Source organism: Aethalodelphis obliquidens, unplaced genomic scaffold, assembly GCF_003676395.1.
Source record: "Aethalodelphis obliquidens isolate GAN/ISIS:26980383/991018 unplaced genomic scaffold, ASM367639v1 scaffold28, whole genome shotgun sequence".
NCBI classification, from domain to species: Eukaryota; Metazoa; Chordata; class Mammalia; order Artiodactyla; family Delphinidae; genus Aethalodelphis; species Aethalodelphis obliquidens.
The window spans coordinates 1934929-1953407 of NW_020837972.1; the positions used below are offsets into that span (position 1 = coordinate 1934929).

An 18479-nucleotide genomic window follows, 5' to 3' on the forward strand; every position below is an offset into this window, starting at 1 on the left:
CTGAGCACGCCTAGGAAACAGTCACACAACCACGTACTGCTGAGCACGCCTAGGAAACAGTCACACAACCGTGTACTGCTGAGCACGCCTAGAAAACAGTGAAGGGCAGAGGGAACTCCACCACGGGTGGAGGGGCTGTGGGTGCCACAGACAGAGACGCTGGGTCCCTCTACCCTCAGGACATGAGCCCAGAGAGCCTTACTGCCCGGCCTGTGGCTGCCCGTGCTGGACACGGAGAAGGTTACCTGAGGACACCAGACAAGGTGAAAGCACATGGGCCGCAAAGTCAGACGGACGAAGCGCTGAACCCTGGATCTGTCCCTCATCAGCTGTGGGGTGCTGGGTGAGCTCCTTAAATGCTCTAAATCTGGGTTCTCATTTATAAATGGGAACACTAAACCTACCTTTGAAGTCAGTTGGTGGGAACGAAATGAGATAAAAGATAAAGGACCCTGTCACCCAGGCACCTCGTGCCTGGCAGCTACTGTGACATTTCCCTGCCCAGCCATGGCACAGATGGCCGATTTACCGACGGCCCTGATTAGGGGACCTCGGTTAGGTGCCCTCTGCAGTGGGGCTCCCTTCCATCTCAGAGCCACGTCCCCTGACCATAAAGTGAAGGAGGAAGACAGCTCAGGGCACGCTGGGCTCAAAGTGCGGATCCCGCAGCAGGGCTGCTCAAGATGACTGTAGCCCCAGCCGTTAGCCCTCCTCAGCCTTGAGCTGGAGTTTCTTCTCTCTCGCCCTTGTTCTAGACATGGGACCCGCCACAGAGCTCAGCCGCCAGAGAACACAACTAGGAAACGTGTCGCATCACCAGGTTAGAACACGACCACCATGGACCACCACGTGAACAGCGGTCTGACTGGCTTGGAGACCTCTGACAGCCAGTCCTAGACTTCAGGTGAGCTCTGGAGTCACTACAAACTCCGGATCACCAATCAAGTGTCATTTTTATCCTGGAAGATGAATGCTGGTCTGCCGCCCTTCATTTCCTATTAGGAAATTCCTCTCCCAGTGGGTGAGGACAGAACAAACCTTTGTAGGAGTTAGTGCCAGGCTGCCCACGCGGGGCACAGGGGAGGGGAGGGGGCTCCGTACTTTTCTTTCTCTATCTCCATGGAAAGCCGCTTCATGTCAGTATCCTTGAAGTCGAAAGACAGGCTGTCACCAATGAGGTTGAAGCTTGGTATGTCAGGAGGCAGTGGGGCTGGGAGTGGGTTCATAGGCTACGAAGGAGAAATCTGATTAGGAGGTTCGGTTCCACAAGAACCGAGGGCACTGCTGCGTCAACCACCCACCCCTCCAGAGGCCACAAAGGCTCTGGACCCAGCGTGCCCACCCCTGAAGCAGAGAGTGAGGCAGTTAGATTTGTTTTGAGGACTTTCTCCTCCCAGATCAGAGGGTCATCTAAAATACGGCCCCAATCTACTTCTCCCACCATCTGCCCTATAAGATCATCAATGGTATCATTTATTACCCCTTGGACCACTTTGCTTCCCACCTCTGTTACTTTGCTTAAACCAAGTCACCTCCCTACGTCCCATCTCTCTTTCAAGGCCCTAGAACATTCTGCACCATTCGCTCCACCATGCGTTTGCTTAACAGTCGCCCTGAAGGCCCCACCAGGGGAACTGGAGGGCTGGGAGGGAAGGGACCGCTACGAGGTGAGAAGCAGCGCGGCTGGCAGCCCCAGGCTCACCGGGTATGTGGGCTTGGTGGTGATTTCCAGGAGCTTCTGCTTGGCTCTTCGCTCTGCCTCGCGGGCTTCCTGCAGGTCCTGCTTCAGCTGATCTGCCTCCTTGGCCCTGCAAGGAGAGAAGGGGTCCTCAGCTCCACAGAAGATGACAGGAGGAGGAAAGAGACCCCTCTTCCCCCTTGACCCCTGGAGAGGAGGGAGCTGGATTAACCCTGAGGGTGGCACCAGACCAGGCAAACAAGCACGGGGGTTGGGGGGTGGGGGAGGATTTACAGGAAATCAGAACTTCCGAAGCAGGAACAACATTCCCAGGTATTGTTCATTTCAATTGATTTCCAGTTTAAATCAAAACTGGGAGAGCAGTGAAGCAGGTGGCCAGAAGAGTCAAGGATGAACCTTTGCAACTGGGGGAGGGGGAGGGAAATCGGGGGAGGGGCTAGAAGCTTCCTCTGCTTCTTTCTGGGTGAGAGTGGGCTGGGCAAAGGTGTCATACTGGATCACAAAGGGCAGGATGTGAAAGAACTGATTCTTCACGACCCCCAAGTGAAACAACCTCCTCGGGCAGGAAGATAAGTACGTCGCTGAGGGCCTCGTGCCTCGTCAGGACACTGGACCCAGGGGACCCAGCCCAACACACATCATTCACAGGGAAGTGACCGCACATGGAAAGAAAGGATCCGGGGGCAGGGCAGGAAACGTGGAACCGTATTCCCAGAATGACACGCAAAGAATGGAGAGGAAACTGTAGCGACTGCACCCTGGCAGTGAAAAGCCAAATTCAGGTGTTCTAAACCCACAGACCGAGTGCCGCGAGGAATGAGCCAGGGCTGTCTGACGGCTGCGGAACCAGCACAGCCCAGAGCCTCCAATTGTCTTTGAAAAGCACAGACTACAGTCCCATCCTTCGACCTGGTTGTGAGCCAGGGCACCCTGCCCTCCCCTCCCATCTTCAGGGAAGCGTTAAAGGTGAATAGCTGCTGTCTCCCCACACACCCCTCAAACCAAAAGGGAAAAGAAGCACATTCTGTAAATGTCAGAAGAGCCTCCTCATGTCTCCTCAGCTAACAGCAGCCTGTGGACAAGCTCGATGGTCTTCCTGCAAACACGAGCATCACAGAGACCGGGGCTCATCGCAAAGGCACAGCCCGACCAGAGTCCACTGGACAGGAGAACTAGGTTCCTGCGCCCGTCCAGCTCCAGCCCCACCGGCCTGTGCGGGAAGGAGCCTCTGCCCCTGCCCGGGAGACGGGTCAGCAGCTGCCCGCAGGCTCTGCCCCAGCGCAGGGCCTCCCCGCCCCCATGCTGACCTCCTCTCGGACTCCTCAGCCATCTTCAGCGCCAGCACTTCGGCCTCCAGCACCTTCTGCTCCATAAGGCGCTTCTCTTCCTCCGTCCGGATGGCCGTGGCCTTGATGCGCTGCATCTCCTGTTCGGCCTCTGCCGCCTTCTGTGCCAGGAGCTTTGCCTCCTCCTCAGTGATTTGGGCCTTTTCGGCCAACAGGTCGGCTGTCTCCTCAGACCGCATCTGGAGAAAAGAGCGTGCTCAGCGGGAACAGGAGTCCTGTGCCTGTCATCCCGCCCCGATCAGGCCTCAGACACTCAGGTCAGCAAGGACCAAGGTCTTGGACTCCTTGGGGCCCTGCCACTGAGTGTCCCCAAGCCACACCCTTCAACTTCTCAGAAGGCCCTTCAGGGTCCCTCCATGGGGACCACTTGAGCTGAGGCTACACTTTATGAGGGAGAAACCCAACTTAACTCTGTCCTTTCTCTTTAAATAAGTGCTTCAAAAGCACGGGAGACTGTGCCCTCTGGGGACGCATCACAATGTCTAGAGACATTTTTGATTGTCACAAATAGGGGAATCTAGTGGGCAGAGGCCAGGGACACGGCCAACCAGCCCTCAACACACAGGATGGCCCCCACCAGGGGATGACCTGGTCCCGAGGTGGGGCAGGCCAAGGCTGAGACACCCTGCGGGAAAGGCGACCCACAGTGAGTGGAGTCTGCCTGCACTTGGAGGTTGAACTCAATCTAAATCTGCTCCTGGAAACACAGGCGGAGAGGAAGACAATAATTTTAAGCCAAAATGTCAAAGTAAATGTGCCTAATCTGTGGTCCTTGGGGGCCTAACTCCAGAACCAGAGGGAGTCCGAGTAGCCTCCCAGGACCCAGCCCCTTGGAAGTCACCAGGGCTTCGTTGGCCATCGTCGCCTCTTCCTTCATCTGCAGCAGCCTCCTCTCCAGTTCGTCCCTCGTGCGTTCAGCCTCCTCCCTCATCTGCTTCTCTCGAGCGAGGCGCTGCCTCTCCATCTAGGGGGAATGAGCGGCCGCTGGTCACAGGGCCCATGACCTGCTGTGCCACAGATCTGAGGACAGCCAGTGCCCAGGGTCTCCCCTCTGGGGACCCTTTTCTTCCCTGGACTTTAGGTACCAGTGTCATTCTCCTTGTCCACCACCCTCCATCCTTCTAAACCAGCTCTAGAGTGGAAAGCCGTGCTCCTTGAAAAATCATCTAGTTGTAAATGAACAAACAGCAGAACACGGAGCCAGTCTCCACCTGGATGTACGGGCGCATCCGTACACGCTGGGTACGGAAACAGCTACCTGGCCAACGTGCCTGAGACCCCAGTGGCTCTGCCCTGCAGCTGACAGGACACAATGCAGGCTCCTTCTCCCCAAGGGGCAGCTCCAGAGATAGACCACGTGTCCCTCTCCACCACCGTGAGCCACCGTGCCACTTCTTATCCACACGGACCCATCCCACACCTCTAATCTCATCAACAGTAGCTCCACTCTTGCCTCTGACCCTCGGAGAAGATGGAATCATCCGTGTGATGCATCAATAGCTCACACATCGTATTTCACAGCAGGAGGCGGCGGCAGCCAGGCACAGACCCCCACAGCCTCAAGCGAAAGCAACTCCTGAGCCAGGCCTGTGACAGGAGGGAGCACGGGGGGGAGGAGTGAGGACGCGGCCCTGATCCTTACGGCACCAGCACTAAGCTGCTGCCGCCTCCCTTGCCTTCCGGATCACTGTATTAATTGGGCCACATGCCGAGCTTAATAAGGGGAACAAGCAGAGGACAAGTGCTATTCTCTGTGATCCTAGGGCTCTAGCTGAGTTCAGAAAGCAGGAGCCAGAAGTGACCACTGCACTATTTTCTTCCTTAAATAATTAAAGCACATTTAATTACTTACTTCTTGCTTCAATCTTCTCCCAAACACAAGATTTTTAAGATTGCTGCTTTTTCTAAATAGTAAGTCAAAAAAACGCATTGGGCCTCAAAGGAATAATGCAAAGACAAGCAATAAAATACAGTAAATTTTTCTCCAGTTTTCCTCTTGCAGGTCAATGAAAAGCTTGGCCGATTTGTTCTCTAATTTCCATCATATTACAATTCCCATTAGGTGGATGACTAGATCCCCATTATCCTCCACTTGAAAAAAGTCTACAACCCCCTTCTGCTCTCAGCATTGCACGCTCCCTGAGACCTCCACCCCAATCATAAGGGACCTCCTGTTTGCAAAGCGGTTTCAGCTCACAAAGACCTTCAGGTACAGTGTGTCCTCTGATCTGAGACACAGAAGAGAGATACTTAGCTCCACTTGACAGATAAGAAAACCGAGATCTGGAAGGTAAGTCAATCACTAGGGTCACATACTAAGTTTCACATCTGGCTCCAAGGTCAATGTCTGTACTGCTGGGCCATGGAGCCCCTGACCTGTGGTTGCCAGATGCCAGGAACGTGCATCTGCCATCCTACAGGCAGTGCAGGTCCAGGGGTGTGTTCAAGCTACTCTCTGCCAGCCTGGAGGCTTACACACTCCTTGCCGTGATCAGATCTCTCACTTCTAAGCTTTCCTCTGCTGACAAAGAGGTCAGAGAGGGCTCTTCTTGATGTTGCCACTATGACCCTGTGCTGGCCCAGGAGCATTTCTTTGTCCAGCAAAATCCATTCCACTGCCCCCCACCCCACCCCAAAGCATCCCAAAGAGTACATCTGTGGCCTGCCATCTCAGAGAGCAAAGAGACGGAGCCGAGAGCACAGAGACGGAGCCGAGAGCACAATGGATCACACTGGGCATTTCATTCTAAACCTCAGGGCCGGGAGCCAGCTTCGTCGGAGGACCCAAATTAGAGGGCTGCACACAGACTAATTATTACCCCTCCAAGCCTGCAAGTCCTAAGGGCAGCCGATTGCAGCTGCTGCTACTCTGTCTAGTAGTTCATCCAAAGCCATGATTGATATTTCTCAGCAGCGGGGCTCAGATTAGCTGTGCGGATTGCGGTGAGTCAAAAAGGTCTAAGAGTAGAAAACAATGATGCAGATCGTCCAGACTGCTGATAACGTGCTCCTGGCACCTCTCGCTGTGGGCGATGTGCCGCCTGGGCTGATCTGCAATGGGGAAGCGCGGCCGGAGTCTAATTCCAGCAGTGGGCGCAGAGATGCTGCCCTACATTCCATCACCATCTAATTAGAAAAGGAGAAGTCTGGGCACAGGAGACAGGCAGGCAGAAAGAATGAAAGCTTAGCTGCATGGACGATGGATGGATGGATGGATGGATGGATGGATAGATGGATGGATGGGTGGATAGGTGGGTGGATACATGTGGGCTTGGCTATCTCTGCCCACAACGTGCATTAATCACACTTCACTCAATTCACTGCAGAAATAACTAGGGATGTGTCTTTGAGATATGCTGTTAGAGTTTATTCCTCATTTCCAGAGCTGACATCCCACCATCATTTATTCATCAGCCAAAAAGACCCAACAGGAATAAAATAAGAGTAGGCAGATCCGTGCTCAAAGGACTCCTGTGAGCCCATGACCACTCCTTACCTCCCGGCCGAGACCACCACCAGGAGACAACGGCAGTTCACCTACTCACCTGCTTTCTGGCCTTCTCCTCCCTGGCCTGAGCTTTCATCTGCTGAACTTCCAAAGAATCAGCCTTCCTCCTCCTCATAAACAGGTCGTGGTTCCCGATACACAGCTGGAGAATCTGTGCAATGAAAGCAGGAGAAATGTTATACCCACACGTTGACTCCACTGAGACAGCACAGCAGCTACAGCATCTTGGTCCAAGGGCTCTTGTGGGGAACCTGAGAGAAGGTATGGAGGGAAACACCAACGTCCTCCCTGTGGCCTCCAGGCCTCAGCTCTGGAGACAATCACAGTGAAGAGAGGAAGGGGTGCCATTTAGCTTGTCTTCTGATGCCCCTCACTCTGTGGAGTCAGGGCATGGCTCCGCAGACCAGGGAAGATGACGGCTAAGCTTGTTCAACAGGCAGGGCTGGGACGACAAGTCATTCGTGGGAAAAAAGTAAGTTGGATTCCCCCACCTCCACCACATGCAGAACTCGACTCCAGAGGAATTAATGCCTTAAGTGCAAAGATCAAGCCATGGAAATTCTTAGAAGAGAACATAGAAGAATATCTTGATGGTCACAGGATAAGGAAAGATGTCAAGCAAGACACAAAAAGCGCAAATAGTTAAGGAAAAGATGTATACGTTTATCTACATTAAAATTTGTTAAGACATAAAAAGCAAGAGGAAAAATAAGACACAAAGTGGAAGAAGAGATAACCAATAAAGAAAACAAACAACCCAAAAGAAAAACAGCCAAAAGACAAGAAACAAGTTTGACAAAAGAGACAATGAGACTGGCCAATAAATATACAAAAAGATATTCAACCTCATTAGTAAAGATGCAAATTAATATGACACTGAAGATACCATTTTAAATGCACAAGATTGGCAAAAATTTTTAAAGGCTAATAACACAATTGCTGAGGATATAGGATATAAGGCAAAAGGAAGTCTCACCCAGGTTGTTGGATCTGTACATTAATTCACCTTCTTTGGAAAACAACGTGACATAACCTTGAATTTGGACATATACCACATGCAGGGCTATGTGAAGACACTCTCTAGACTCCACGGAAGCAATTGCCCATGCGCACCAGTGGGCAGATACAAGATGCAGAAAGCACTTAATTGTCCATTAACAGGAGAACGGAGAAAAAATATATATATATATATATTTTAACAGAATATATAATGGAATACTATACAGCAGTGAAATGAAAGGACCATATCTTTGAGCATCAACGTAGATAAATCTCAAAACATAATGTGTAAAAAAGGCATGTGACAGAAGAACACAGTTGATAGCACATACATAAATTTCAAAAACATACATAACTTGCCGTATACGAACTAAAGTTCTGATGAAAAGCAGGGGGATATTAAGCACACAGCTGAGAATGGTGGTCACCTTTGGGGAGAGGGGGGACAGCAGGGTGCTAATGCAAGGGCGGTTCCACAGCGTTGGGAGTGTGCTGTTTCTTAAAGCTTGGTGGTGGGTAGGAAGCTGTTTATTTCTGTTGTTCTTTATACCCCATGTATACATTATACATATTCTTTCATATGTATAAAGTACTTCAATAAAAATAACTTTTAGAAATTCCTCATCACAAAATGTACGTTTGACTCTTTAGGTTACGCTAAAGAGAAATCTTTCAAGGCTGATCAGAGAAGCACGTACCAAGTAAGTTATCATTCTACACCTCACAACATGTCACTCTGATACTGGTTCAAAAACGGCTTTCAATTTCACAGAAAAACTACAGTCTGTAACAAAAACCAGGATCTCAACTTACCAGCTTATTAACACGAAGCTTTGAGGAGTTAAATTTGAAGACATCAATTTTCTTATCCAATGGCTTAATAGTAAACTGAAAGGAAAAAGCAGAAAACAGTTTCAGTCTGATAGCCTAGAACATTGCCACCAACTGGGAAATTCCACAAAAGCAGCAACCCCCCTAGCAAAGTTCCAGCACGAGGCCATGCCTTGTCCTGGCTTCATGGTGCCCAGGAAGTTCAGGATCCTGGAAGCTGGGTTCTCGGCACCATCTTAGGCTTGGAAATCTGAAATACAAACCCTTGACAGGCCCAACTTTGAGGCCAACACTGGGAGGGCCGCCGCAGAGGCGGCCCTGCCTACAGGAGGCTCACCACCTGGCTGGAACTAGACCAACAAGAGTCAACTACTCAAGAGATTACATCACGTGTTAGTGCCTCATTGGGTGGCACAAGTCACAAATCCTCAGGGTAGTATGGACATAAGCTGGTCTTAGACAAAGAATATGACAGAGAAGCTAAAAGGTAGGATGGAGGGGCATTCTGGACAGGGCAAGCAATAGGAATAAGGCAGAGATGGGGAAATGAGCAGTGTTAGTGCGCGCGCGCGCGCGCGCGCGCGTGTGTGTGTGTGTGTGTGTGTGTGTGTGTGTGTCATTATTAACTCTTTGATGACTAAGATAAAACCATGGGTTTAGACTGGGAGGAAGGCAGGAGTCGGGGCTGGTGAGGTGGGCTGGGGATGGGCAGTCAGAAGGGCTTAGATTTGATGTGACAGCATACAGGGTGTCACCCCAGATTTCCAAACATGGGGATGGTTTGAAGAAAACTGTTAATAGAAAGAATACGGTTAAAGAGTGACAAAGAATGGACTGCAGTAGAAAAGGAAAATACTACAAAAATCAAAGGGGAGAGAAAGAGGAATGCTATGGATGGGCGGGTGGGAGGGTGGGTAGCTTAGTAGGAGAACCCAGGGCCAGACTACCAGGCAGGGTCGAATATAAAGAAAAAACGGCAACTGTTGTTCTCATTCATTCCTGATGAGACCGGACACATCCTAGATTTCAAAGATGCACTTTATTTCCTTTTTTTATTTTTTTATTTTTAACATCTTTATTGGAGTATAATTGCTTTACAATGGTGTGTTAGTTTCTGCTGTATAACAAAGTGAATCAGCTATACATATACATATATCCCCATATCTCCTCCCTCTTGCGTCTCCCTCCCACCCCTCTAGGTGGTCACAAAGCACCGAGCTGATCTCCCTGTGCTATGCGGCTGCTTCCCACTAGCTATCTATTTTACATTTGGTAGTGTATATATGTCCATGCCACTCTCTCACTTCGTCCCAGCTTACCCTTCCCCCTCCCCGTGTCCTCAAGTCCATTCTTTACGTCTGCATCTTTATTCCTGTCCTGCCCCTAGGTTCTTCAGAACCTTTTTTTTTTCTTATTTAGATTCCATATATATGTGTTAGCATACGGTATTTGTTTTTCTCTTTCTGACTTACTTCACTCTGTATGACAGACTCTAGGTCCATCCACCACACTACAAATAACTCAATTTCGTTTCTTTTTATGGCTGAGTAATATTCCATTGTATATATGTGCCACATCTTCTTTATCCATTCATCTGTCGATGGACACTTAGGTTGCTTCTATGTCCTGGCTATTGTAAATACAGCTGCAATGAACATTGTGGCACATGACTCTTTTTGAATTATGGTTTTCTCAGAGTATATGCCCAGTAGTGGGATTGCTGGGTCGTATGGTAGTTCTATTTTTAGTTTTTTAAGGAACCTCCATACTGTTCTTCATAGTGGCTGTATCAATTTACATTCCCACCAACAGTGCAAGAGGGTTCCCTTTTCTCCACGCCCTCTCCAGCATTTATTGTTTGTAGACTTTTTGATGATGACCATTCTAACTGGTGTGAGGTAATACCTCATTGTAGTTTTGATTTGCATTTCTCTAATGACTAGTGATGTTGAGCATCCTTTCATGTGTTTGTTGGCAATCTGTATATCTTCTTTGGAGAAATGTCTATTTAGGTCTTCTGCCCATTTTTGGATTGGGTTGTTTGTTTTTTTGATATTGAGCTGCATGAGCTGCTTGGAGTTTAATCCTTTGTCAGTTGCTTCATTTGCAAATATTTTCTACCATTCTGAGGGTTGTCTTTTCGTCTTATGTTTTCCTTTGCTGTGCAAAAGCTTTTAAGTTTCATTAGGTCCCATTTGTTTATTTTTGTTTTTATTTCCATTTCTCTAGGAGGTGGGTCAGAAAGGATCTTGCTGTGATTTATGTCATAGACAGAGATGCACTTTAAACATGAATATCCACTCCCAAGAAAGACTTGCTAAGCAGATGAAGTCGTTTAGGAAGATCTATTCTTGGGTATTTCTTTCACATGCTATATTGTCCAACAAGGGGTTAGCACACAGAGGACAGAAAAACGGTCCTTTGTTTCGCTTTTGGTCAAGTGAACTTAGAAGCAGTATTGCTCTTGTGTAGGCTGCTATTTATGAATTTCGTGAGCTTATTTTTGGCCCTGCTATCAAAGCCCAGAGCTGTCAGTGGGAAACCTCAAGGAGTGGGGAAACCACAGGCTCGGTGCCATGCCGGGGCATGCACACAGAATCAATGGCTCACTTAAAATAAACCAGCACTTCTGTTGTGACAGCATGGTTGTTGTATATAATGACCAAGACTACTTCTCATCATGTCAAGCCAGCTTGGGGCCCTTGCACTGTGCGAGTTACTGACCTGACGGAACTCGGGGGCGCCTTGCCCCGGGAGAGGGAATATTAGTTTACTGTGTCGAGCCATCGCACTAGGGGAGACTTCACTGCTTGGCTTCCGTGAAGGATGAGTGTTTTGGGAGCCTTTAGCACGCGAAGTTGTGGATGTGCAGTAAATAGACTTTATGAAATTAGGAGATGAAAAACTACCAGCACACCTACTGCTTTAAGTCACGTAGAACTTTCAGTTTAAGTGCTTTAAAAAAGAAATACCTAAATGCTCATCTCCTGGATTACTTACAAAAATCTGAGAAGCCAAAATGTTTTGAATTAAGAAGCTCAATCTGTCTCATCAAGCATGGCCGAGTGGATCTCAACCACATACTGGCAACCAGGGGCCTGGTGCTCCTTTCCTCTAGTTGCTACACGAGGAAAGAGAAAGCAGGAAACCTGCACGGGGTGGGGGCTCTGCAGGCAGCCACGTGGGCCGTCTCTGTTACTCACTCCACGCCCGGGGCCTGCCTTCCTCAGCCTGGTGCAGAGTCTCAGGGCCCGTCCTCTGTGCTTCTCTGGAAACTCGGGGGATGTGGCTTCTGCTATTCCTCTCACCAGACACAGGTCACCTGATCCCTGTGCATCTCTGCTTCCTGAGGTGACACAGAGCAACCAGAACACAGCCCCTACTCTCACAGCAGTGTTCTTGTGAAGACTGAATCAGAGCCAGGGCAAAGCTGCTGGCAGGTGGAAAAGCACCATATCATCACCACCTCTGTCACCAGCCGCTCACACTGAGGTTATGTATCACGGCAGTTGAGTCACTACTTGACTATAACTTCCCTGAGGGCTGAGACTGCATTCTCTACATCTTTGTTTCTCCCACAAAACCTAACACAAAGGAGATGCTCAAAAACTCTCTTAAACTTAACAATGAATGTGGCTACCAAAGGGGAAAGGGCGGGGGAGGGGATAAATTGGGAGATTGGGACTGACATATCCACACTACTATATATAAAATAGATAACTAATAAGAACCTACTGTATAGCACAGGGAACTCTACTCAATACTCTGTAATGACCTATATGGGAAAAGAATCTAAAAAAGAGTGGATATATGTATATGTTTAACTGATTCACTTTGCTGTACAGCAGAAACTAACACAACATTGTAAAGCAACTATACTCCAATAAAAATTAATTTAAAAAATTAACAAAGAATGAATAAATATAGGATTACAGCATTAGGGAAAAGTCACAATCCTATGTAGTAATATTTGAATTCTAAGTTATAGTGCTCATTTGAATTATTCAAACTTAATTTTTCTTTAATTCTTGTAAGCAAGTTGGCCTGATATCCTTTATATCACTGCTGATATGTATACATTATGTATTTTTTATATATATATATATATATATATATATATATAAAATATATATACATTCATATACATGTTATGGAGAGGTGTGTGTGTGTATACCCATATCTCTGCACCGCATGAATCAAGCACTGGACACGGAGAGAGGGTTTAATATACACCGCATTTAAAATATAAAGAGAGGGGCTTCCCTGGTGGCGCAGTTGTTAAGAATCTGCCTGCCAATACAGGGGACACGGGTTTGATCCCTGGTCTGGGAAGATCCCACATGCCGCAGAGCAACTAAGCCCGTGTGCCACAGCTACTGAGCCTGCACTCTGGAGTCAGCAAGCCACAACTACTGAGCCCACGTGCCACAACTACTGAAGCCCGCGTGCCTAGAGTCCGTGCTCCGCAACAGGAGAAGCCACCACAATGAGAAGCCTGCGCACCACAACCAACAGTAGCCCCCTCTCGCCGCAACTAGAGAAAGCCCACGCACAGCAACTAAGACCCACACGGCCAAAAATAAAAATAAATAAAATAAATAAATTTATTTAAAAATAAAAAAACAAAGAGAATTCTCACCAGAAATAGAAAGCCAAGTAATAAGAAAGGGTTACTTTCTGGTTTGTTTACTGTTCTCCAGGTTTTAGTCCTGACAGTTGAGCTTCCCAGCCTCTCATTAGTCAGCAGAGGGGTTTAGTGATGCTGTTTGAAAATAGGATGCCAGTACTGTTCTGTAAATACTATAAAGATCAACAAGCAAAAACCCAAAGCCTGGGAATTAAAGGATCTTGCTGCTAACAAGGAGCGGTCTGGCTGGGGCTGCTCCAGAAGGAGGAGAGATGGGGAAAAACCTGCTGGGCCGCCAGGGCATCTACAGTGCAGACAGGTCCTACCTCCTTGTCGCTGTACGAGATGTTTCGGATTTCGTTCCACGGGAAGGAGATCTTGGGGGTCAGCCTGTTCTCAGGGTCATAAATGTGAAGCCCCAAAGCATCCACTCCGAGCAGCAGCTCTGTGCCCTTTTTATTCTGTAGATTTGACAAAGAACAGCCACCGTCACCTCCAGCTGAGGCTCAAGATTTTATTCAACTTCCCGAAGAACCTGGCATAGACCGTTACATGTGACAAGTTTCAACAGGTCCCAACAGAAGTCACTGTTGTCTTAGAACCCAGGGGGCCTCCAGCTTCCTGAACTGGGGCAGGTGGAGGCAAAATGATACCATTCTTGTTACTCATGTGTCCCACGGAAGGATCACTGGGGGCTCCTGTCACTGGCTCGATGGCTAAAGTAGAGGTAATCGAAACACTGTTACCACTAATTAAATAACTGGCTTATCATAGATGTAGAATAAAAACTTGTAGGATTAAACACCTCTTATATTAAAAGAAAAGGTTACTGTACTACCAGAAAGAAAACTCTAAATGCTGGGATCAGATGGCCTTATTTTACATTAAAATGTAGTTTCAATGTGATAAAGCAAGTATAAAGTGTTAACTGTAGAATCCAGGCTGTGGGTATACATAGGTATGCACTGTAAAAGTCTTCCAACTTCCCTGCATGTTGGAAATTTTTTACTACAAAATATCGGAAAAATACATCAAAATGAATTATATATAAATTGTACCCCAATAAAGCTGTGTAAAACTTTAATTGATAGACTGTACACAGGCTGTAACTCTGATGGCAGTCCGGCCAGCAGCCAGGGCACCCATAGGGCAAGCGCCCTGGGCCCCCATATCACTGACCAGTGTGCACCTGGAAGCCACCTCTTCGGGCTGCAGGCCCATCGCCCTGTGCTGCAGTCTGGTCCTCGTACGGCAGTGGGGGGAATCTCCCCACACCTGACCCCTTGCTGACAACAAGGAAACGGACCCAAGACTCCAGGGCAGGAAAAAAGGTCTGCAAACCGAGAAGGTGCCGGGACTGTGATGAGAAGTACAAGGCTAACAGCAGGCGTCAGGAGGAGGAGTGAGCACTCTGAGATACATCTTTTACTTGAGCTAACACCTGAAGTCAGATGTGATCACCAAACCAGGAGGGAGAGTCGTCTGCTCATCTGCAGGGCTCTTAAAACCACTGTGTTAACACAAGTGAGGCTTTGTGCTTTAAAAATCTATAGTACGTTTTGGAAAACAAGACGTTTCATTATGTTTCTAGCTTAAGTTTTTTAAAAAAATGGATTGCACCCTCTGCCTCCTATCATGAGGCTCCAACTGTTCTAGAGAATAAACAGAGAAGTGGGGACTCAAGCAGCCCCTTTCAAATTGTTTTAAGCACACGTCTTCCTTAGGTGATGGTGAAATTTCGGGAACTTTAACACAAAGACACTAAAATATCCATTAGCCTCATCTATCGCGCAATACAAGACACACACGCACAAAATAGTATAATTTAGTCTGCTGTAGAAATATTCCCTCATAAGAAGCTGGTTTTGAAAGGTTATAAAATACTAGTTTTCTAGAATGTAGGTGGTGGAGCAAGAGGAGTCATATGGACAAAACCACAGAAATGTGTCAAATGAGTCTGACCTTAAAGAAACCAAACAATTAGCAAATACAAATTAATAAAACTTTAGAAAACAACCTTTGGCGTTATTAGGGAAAATCTTTTAGGCATTTGTATACTATACAAAAATGACATAATTTGTCAGCGTGCCTTATTTTATGCAAATGATCCATTAAAAATACGTATTTAGAAAACAAAGTAGAAAGCTATCCCTAGGATATTTTACATGTGTTTCAATTTACCTAAATTTAATACAAAATTTATGGAAACCCTGAAAAGGAAAGCAAGCCTTAACTATAATGATGGCTGTTTTACTGTCTACTCATCTACAGTTTGGAACCGGGAATGAAATACTTCAGCAAATTGCATGAACTCCTTTGGGAGGAGCTGCGACCAGCAGCAGAGCCTCAGGAGAAAGATGCTTGAAAGGCCGGACAGGGGCTGAAAACAAACGCTTCTCCGGTGCAGGAGCAGCGGGTTCCCAGAGGACAGCGGACTGTTAATGGTCTGCATAGAAAATCAATTAGCCTGCCAGGGAGAGTCCCCACCCAAACAAATCAGTAATCTGTAAAAGCAGCTTTATTCTCCTTGTGTCCTGGGGGAAGAAAGTATTTACAGGTGTTCCCTGTGGACCCGGATCTCACAGAGCCAGAGATAATCAAATGTTACACCAGAGCATTCAGACAGGTTTCTGCCCAGACAGGACCAGGCCCTCACGGGCTCCACTGATACGTAATCACCTAGGATCTAATTTAAGTCCCAATATAGAAAATGAGGCTCTTAGACCCTCCCCTTCCTCTTCCCCTGAACTGTTGTTGAATACCGCCCTGGGATGGGGAGGGACCCGTTTTAACGGTCTGCCCTCATTCAGTCTCCACCCACACACAGGGAACTCGCAGAGGCTTCTACACACCCGGATTGTAAAGTAGTTCACACCGTACATCTCCAGGTCCTGAGCTATCTTCAAATATTCCATTTCAGCTTCGTCCCTGCGAGGAGAATGAAAGACACCGTCACTGGCACGGAAATGAGAAATCTGGAGGGCGGCGCACACCGAGCTGAGCTTCGAAACTGTGGGAAGACGCGAGCCAGGCAGCTACCAGCCAAGCTCTGCCCGATCCCAAGTCTGTTAACCACACCACACAGAGGTGAAGCAGAATTTCCCGTCCCCATGAAAACAAGGGAATCGATTCATTAGTGTCTCTTGGCTTCAATTTCACGCTTTACCCTTGGTAAATAGTGACACCCGGCTTGAGTAATTCAAGAAAAGCACATAGTACATCTGCTCCCTCAAATGGATTTGTATGTTCGAACTTTACGTAAGCTGTTGCTTTATCTAATTGCGTACTTTCTTCACCTAGAAGGTTTTGGTAATGATGTATCTCTCTCTGCAAGCTACCTGAGAGCTGCCTTTCTGATTTTATTCCTTTGGGTGTTATTGGAGGTTAAGGCACCTTCCTGATTTTAATCCTTTGGATGTTGCTAGAGGTTAGGGCAAGAGCTATCCAGGCTGTCAAACCCAAGCCAGCTCACCCACTTCTAAGTTGTGAGTCAGACTTAAAGGAAGCTCTTGAAGTAGCAATGACTTGCAGAAAACTCCCAGATAGGTACAGTGTTGAAATATCTTAACTCAATTCTCCCTATGACCTTGCCTTCTTCCCTCTCTCCCATCTCAATATGGTCTCAAATGAATTTAAAAAATTCAACCTGAGAGGATAAGCAGTGGCAAGCAGGTGGAGAAACTTGAAATCACACACGTTGTTGAGGTAAATTGATACAATTGCTTTGGAAAATTGTTTGATGTTATTTGTAACAGCAAAAACCAGGAGACAATGGGACAACCTAAATGTCCATCAATAGTGGAATGGATAAATAATGTGTGGTCTATGAATACAGCGGGATTCTACACAGCAACAAAAATGGAAAAAACCACCGTTACAAGCCACAAACCGAAATCTCACAATATCATGCTGCATAAAAGAAGTGAGGCACAAATAACAGAAACTGTCTGATTGCACTTATACAATGTTTAAAACAGGCAACACTAATCCATGGAGTTGGATTCAGAAGAGTGGTTACCTCTGGGAAGGAGTGATCGGGGGCACGTGCTTTCTTGTCACCTCGTGTTACCTGGTGTTTTCACTTTGTAAGAATCCATCAAGTGGTATATTTACGACTTGTCCACTTTTCGGTATACTTTTTTAAGAGTTAAAAACAACATGTGGGCTTCCCTGGTGGCGCAGTGGTTGAGAGTCCGCCTGCCGATGCAGGGGACGCGGGTTCATGCCCCGGTCCAGGAAGATCCCACATGCCGCAGAGCGGCTGGGCCCAGAAGCCATGGCCGCTGAGCCTGCGCGTCCGGAGCCTGTGCTCCGCAACGGGAGAGGCCACACAGTGAGAGGCCCGCGTACCGCAAAAAACAACAACAACAACAACAACAACATGTAATAGGAAGTTGATTTGAAGAAGAGAAAAAAAATATTAAAGGCTAATGAAAAGATGATCAATTCCTAAAGTGATTGGGGAAATGCTAATTAATATTTAAGATACAAAATTTCATCTTTTAGATCACAAAAATTAGATTGGTTAAAAACCAGTGTTGGGGAGAGAATGGGGGGGGAAGACTTTCACACACAGCCGATGGGCTTGTAAATAGGTACAACCTTTTCAGAGGGCAATTTGGAGGCACCTGTCAAGACGCGAAATGCTCACATCCTTTGCTTCAGCAGCTCCTCTAAAGGATCTATCCTCAGAACTACTCATACAATTATATAATGATATCAGATTGTACACTGCAGAACATTCTGTAAAAGTGAAAGACCTATAGCTACTCCAAATACCATCAATAGAGGAATGGATGCAAAAGCTATGGGATATGCATATAATAGAACTTTTTTTTTGAATTTTATTTTTTTATACAGCACATTCTTATTAGTTATTTTATACATATTAGTGAATGTATGTCAATCCCAATCTCCCAATTCATCCCACCACCATGCCCCCACCACTTTCCCCCCTTGGTGTCCATACATTTTTTCTCTACATCTGTGTCTCTGTTTCTGCCCTGCAAACTGGTTCATCTGTACCATTCTTCTAGGTTCCACATATATGCGTTAATATATGATAATTGTTTTTCTCTTTCTGACTTACTTCACTCTGTATGACAGTCTCTAGATCCATCCAGGTCTCTACAAATGACCCAATTTCATTCCTTTTTATGACTGAGTATTCCATTGTATATATGTACCACATCTTCTTTATCCATTCATCTGTTGATGGGCATTTAGGTTGCTTCCATGACCTGGCTATTGTAAATAGTGCTGCAATGAACACTGGGGTGCATGTGTCTTTTTTTTAAAAAAATATTTATTTATTTTATTGTTTGGCTGCGTTGGGTCCTCCTTGCTGCATGCGGGCTTTCTCTAGTTGCAGTGAGCGGAGGCTACTCTTCGTTGCAGTGCACAGGCTTCTCATTAGGGTGGCTTCTCTTGTTGCGGGGCATGGGCTCTAGGCGCACAGGCTTCAGTAGT

General features: G+C 47.1%; 1 protein-coding gene across 3 annotated transcripts in view; it reads right to left on the reverse strand.

Annotated features, from left to right (window-relative positions):
• The window catches only part of NF2 (NF2, moesin-ezrin-radixin like (MERLIN) tumor suppressor), a 78478-nt gene that overhangs the window by 15679 nt on the left and 44320 nt on the right, over positions 1 to 18479 (reverse strand). For all 3 annotated transcript variants that reach the window (XM_027124355.1, XM_027124356.1, XM_027124357.1), the window contains exons 7-14: positions 15863 to 15938; positions 13337 to 13471; positions 8366 to 8440; positions 6591 to 6704; positions 3887 to 4009; positions 3007 to 3224; positions 1703 to 1808; positions 1102 to 1229 (exon numbers count right to left, since the gene is read on the reverse strand). In XM_027124355.1, coding sequence (XP_026980156.1) covers positions 1102 to 1229; positions 1703 to 1808; positions 3007 to 3224; positions 3887 to 4009; positions 6591 to 6704; positions 8366 to 8440; positions 13337 to 13471; positions 15863 to 15938 — 975 coding nt within the window. The remainder of the gene's footprint in view (positions 1 to 1101; positions 1230 to 1702; positions 1809 to 3006; positions 3225 to 3886; positions 4010 to 6590; positions 6705 to 8365; positions 8441 to 13336; positions 13472 to 15862; positions 15939 to 18479) is intronic.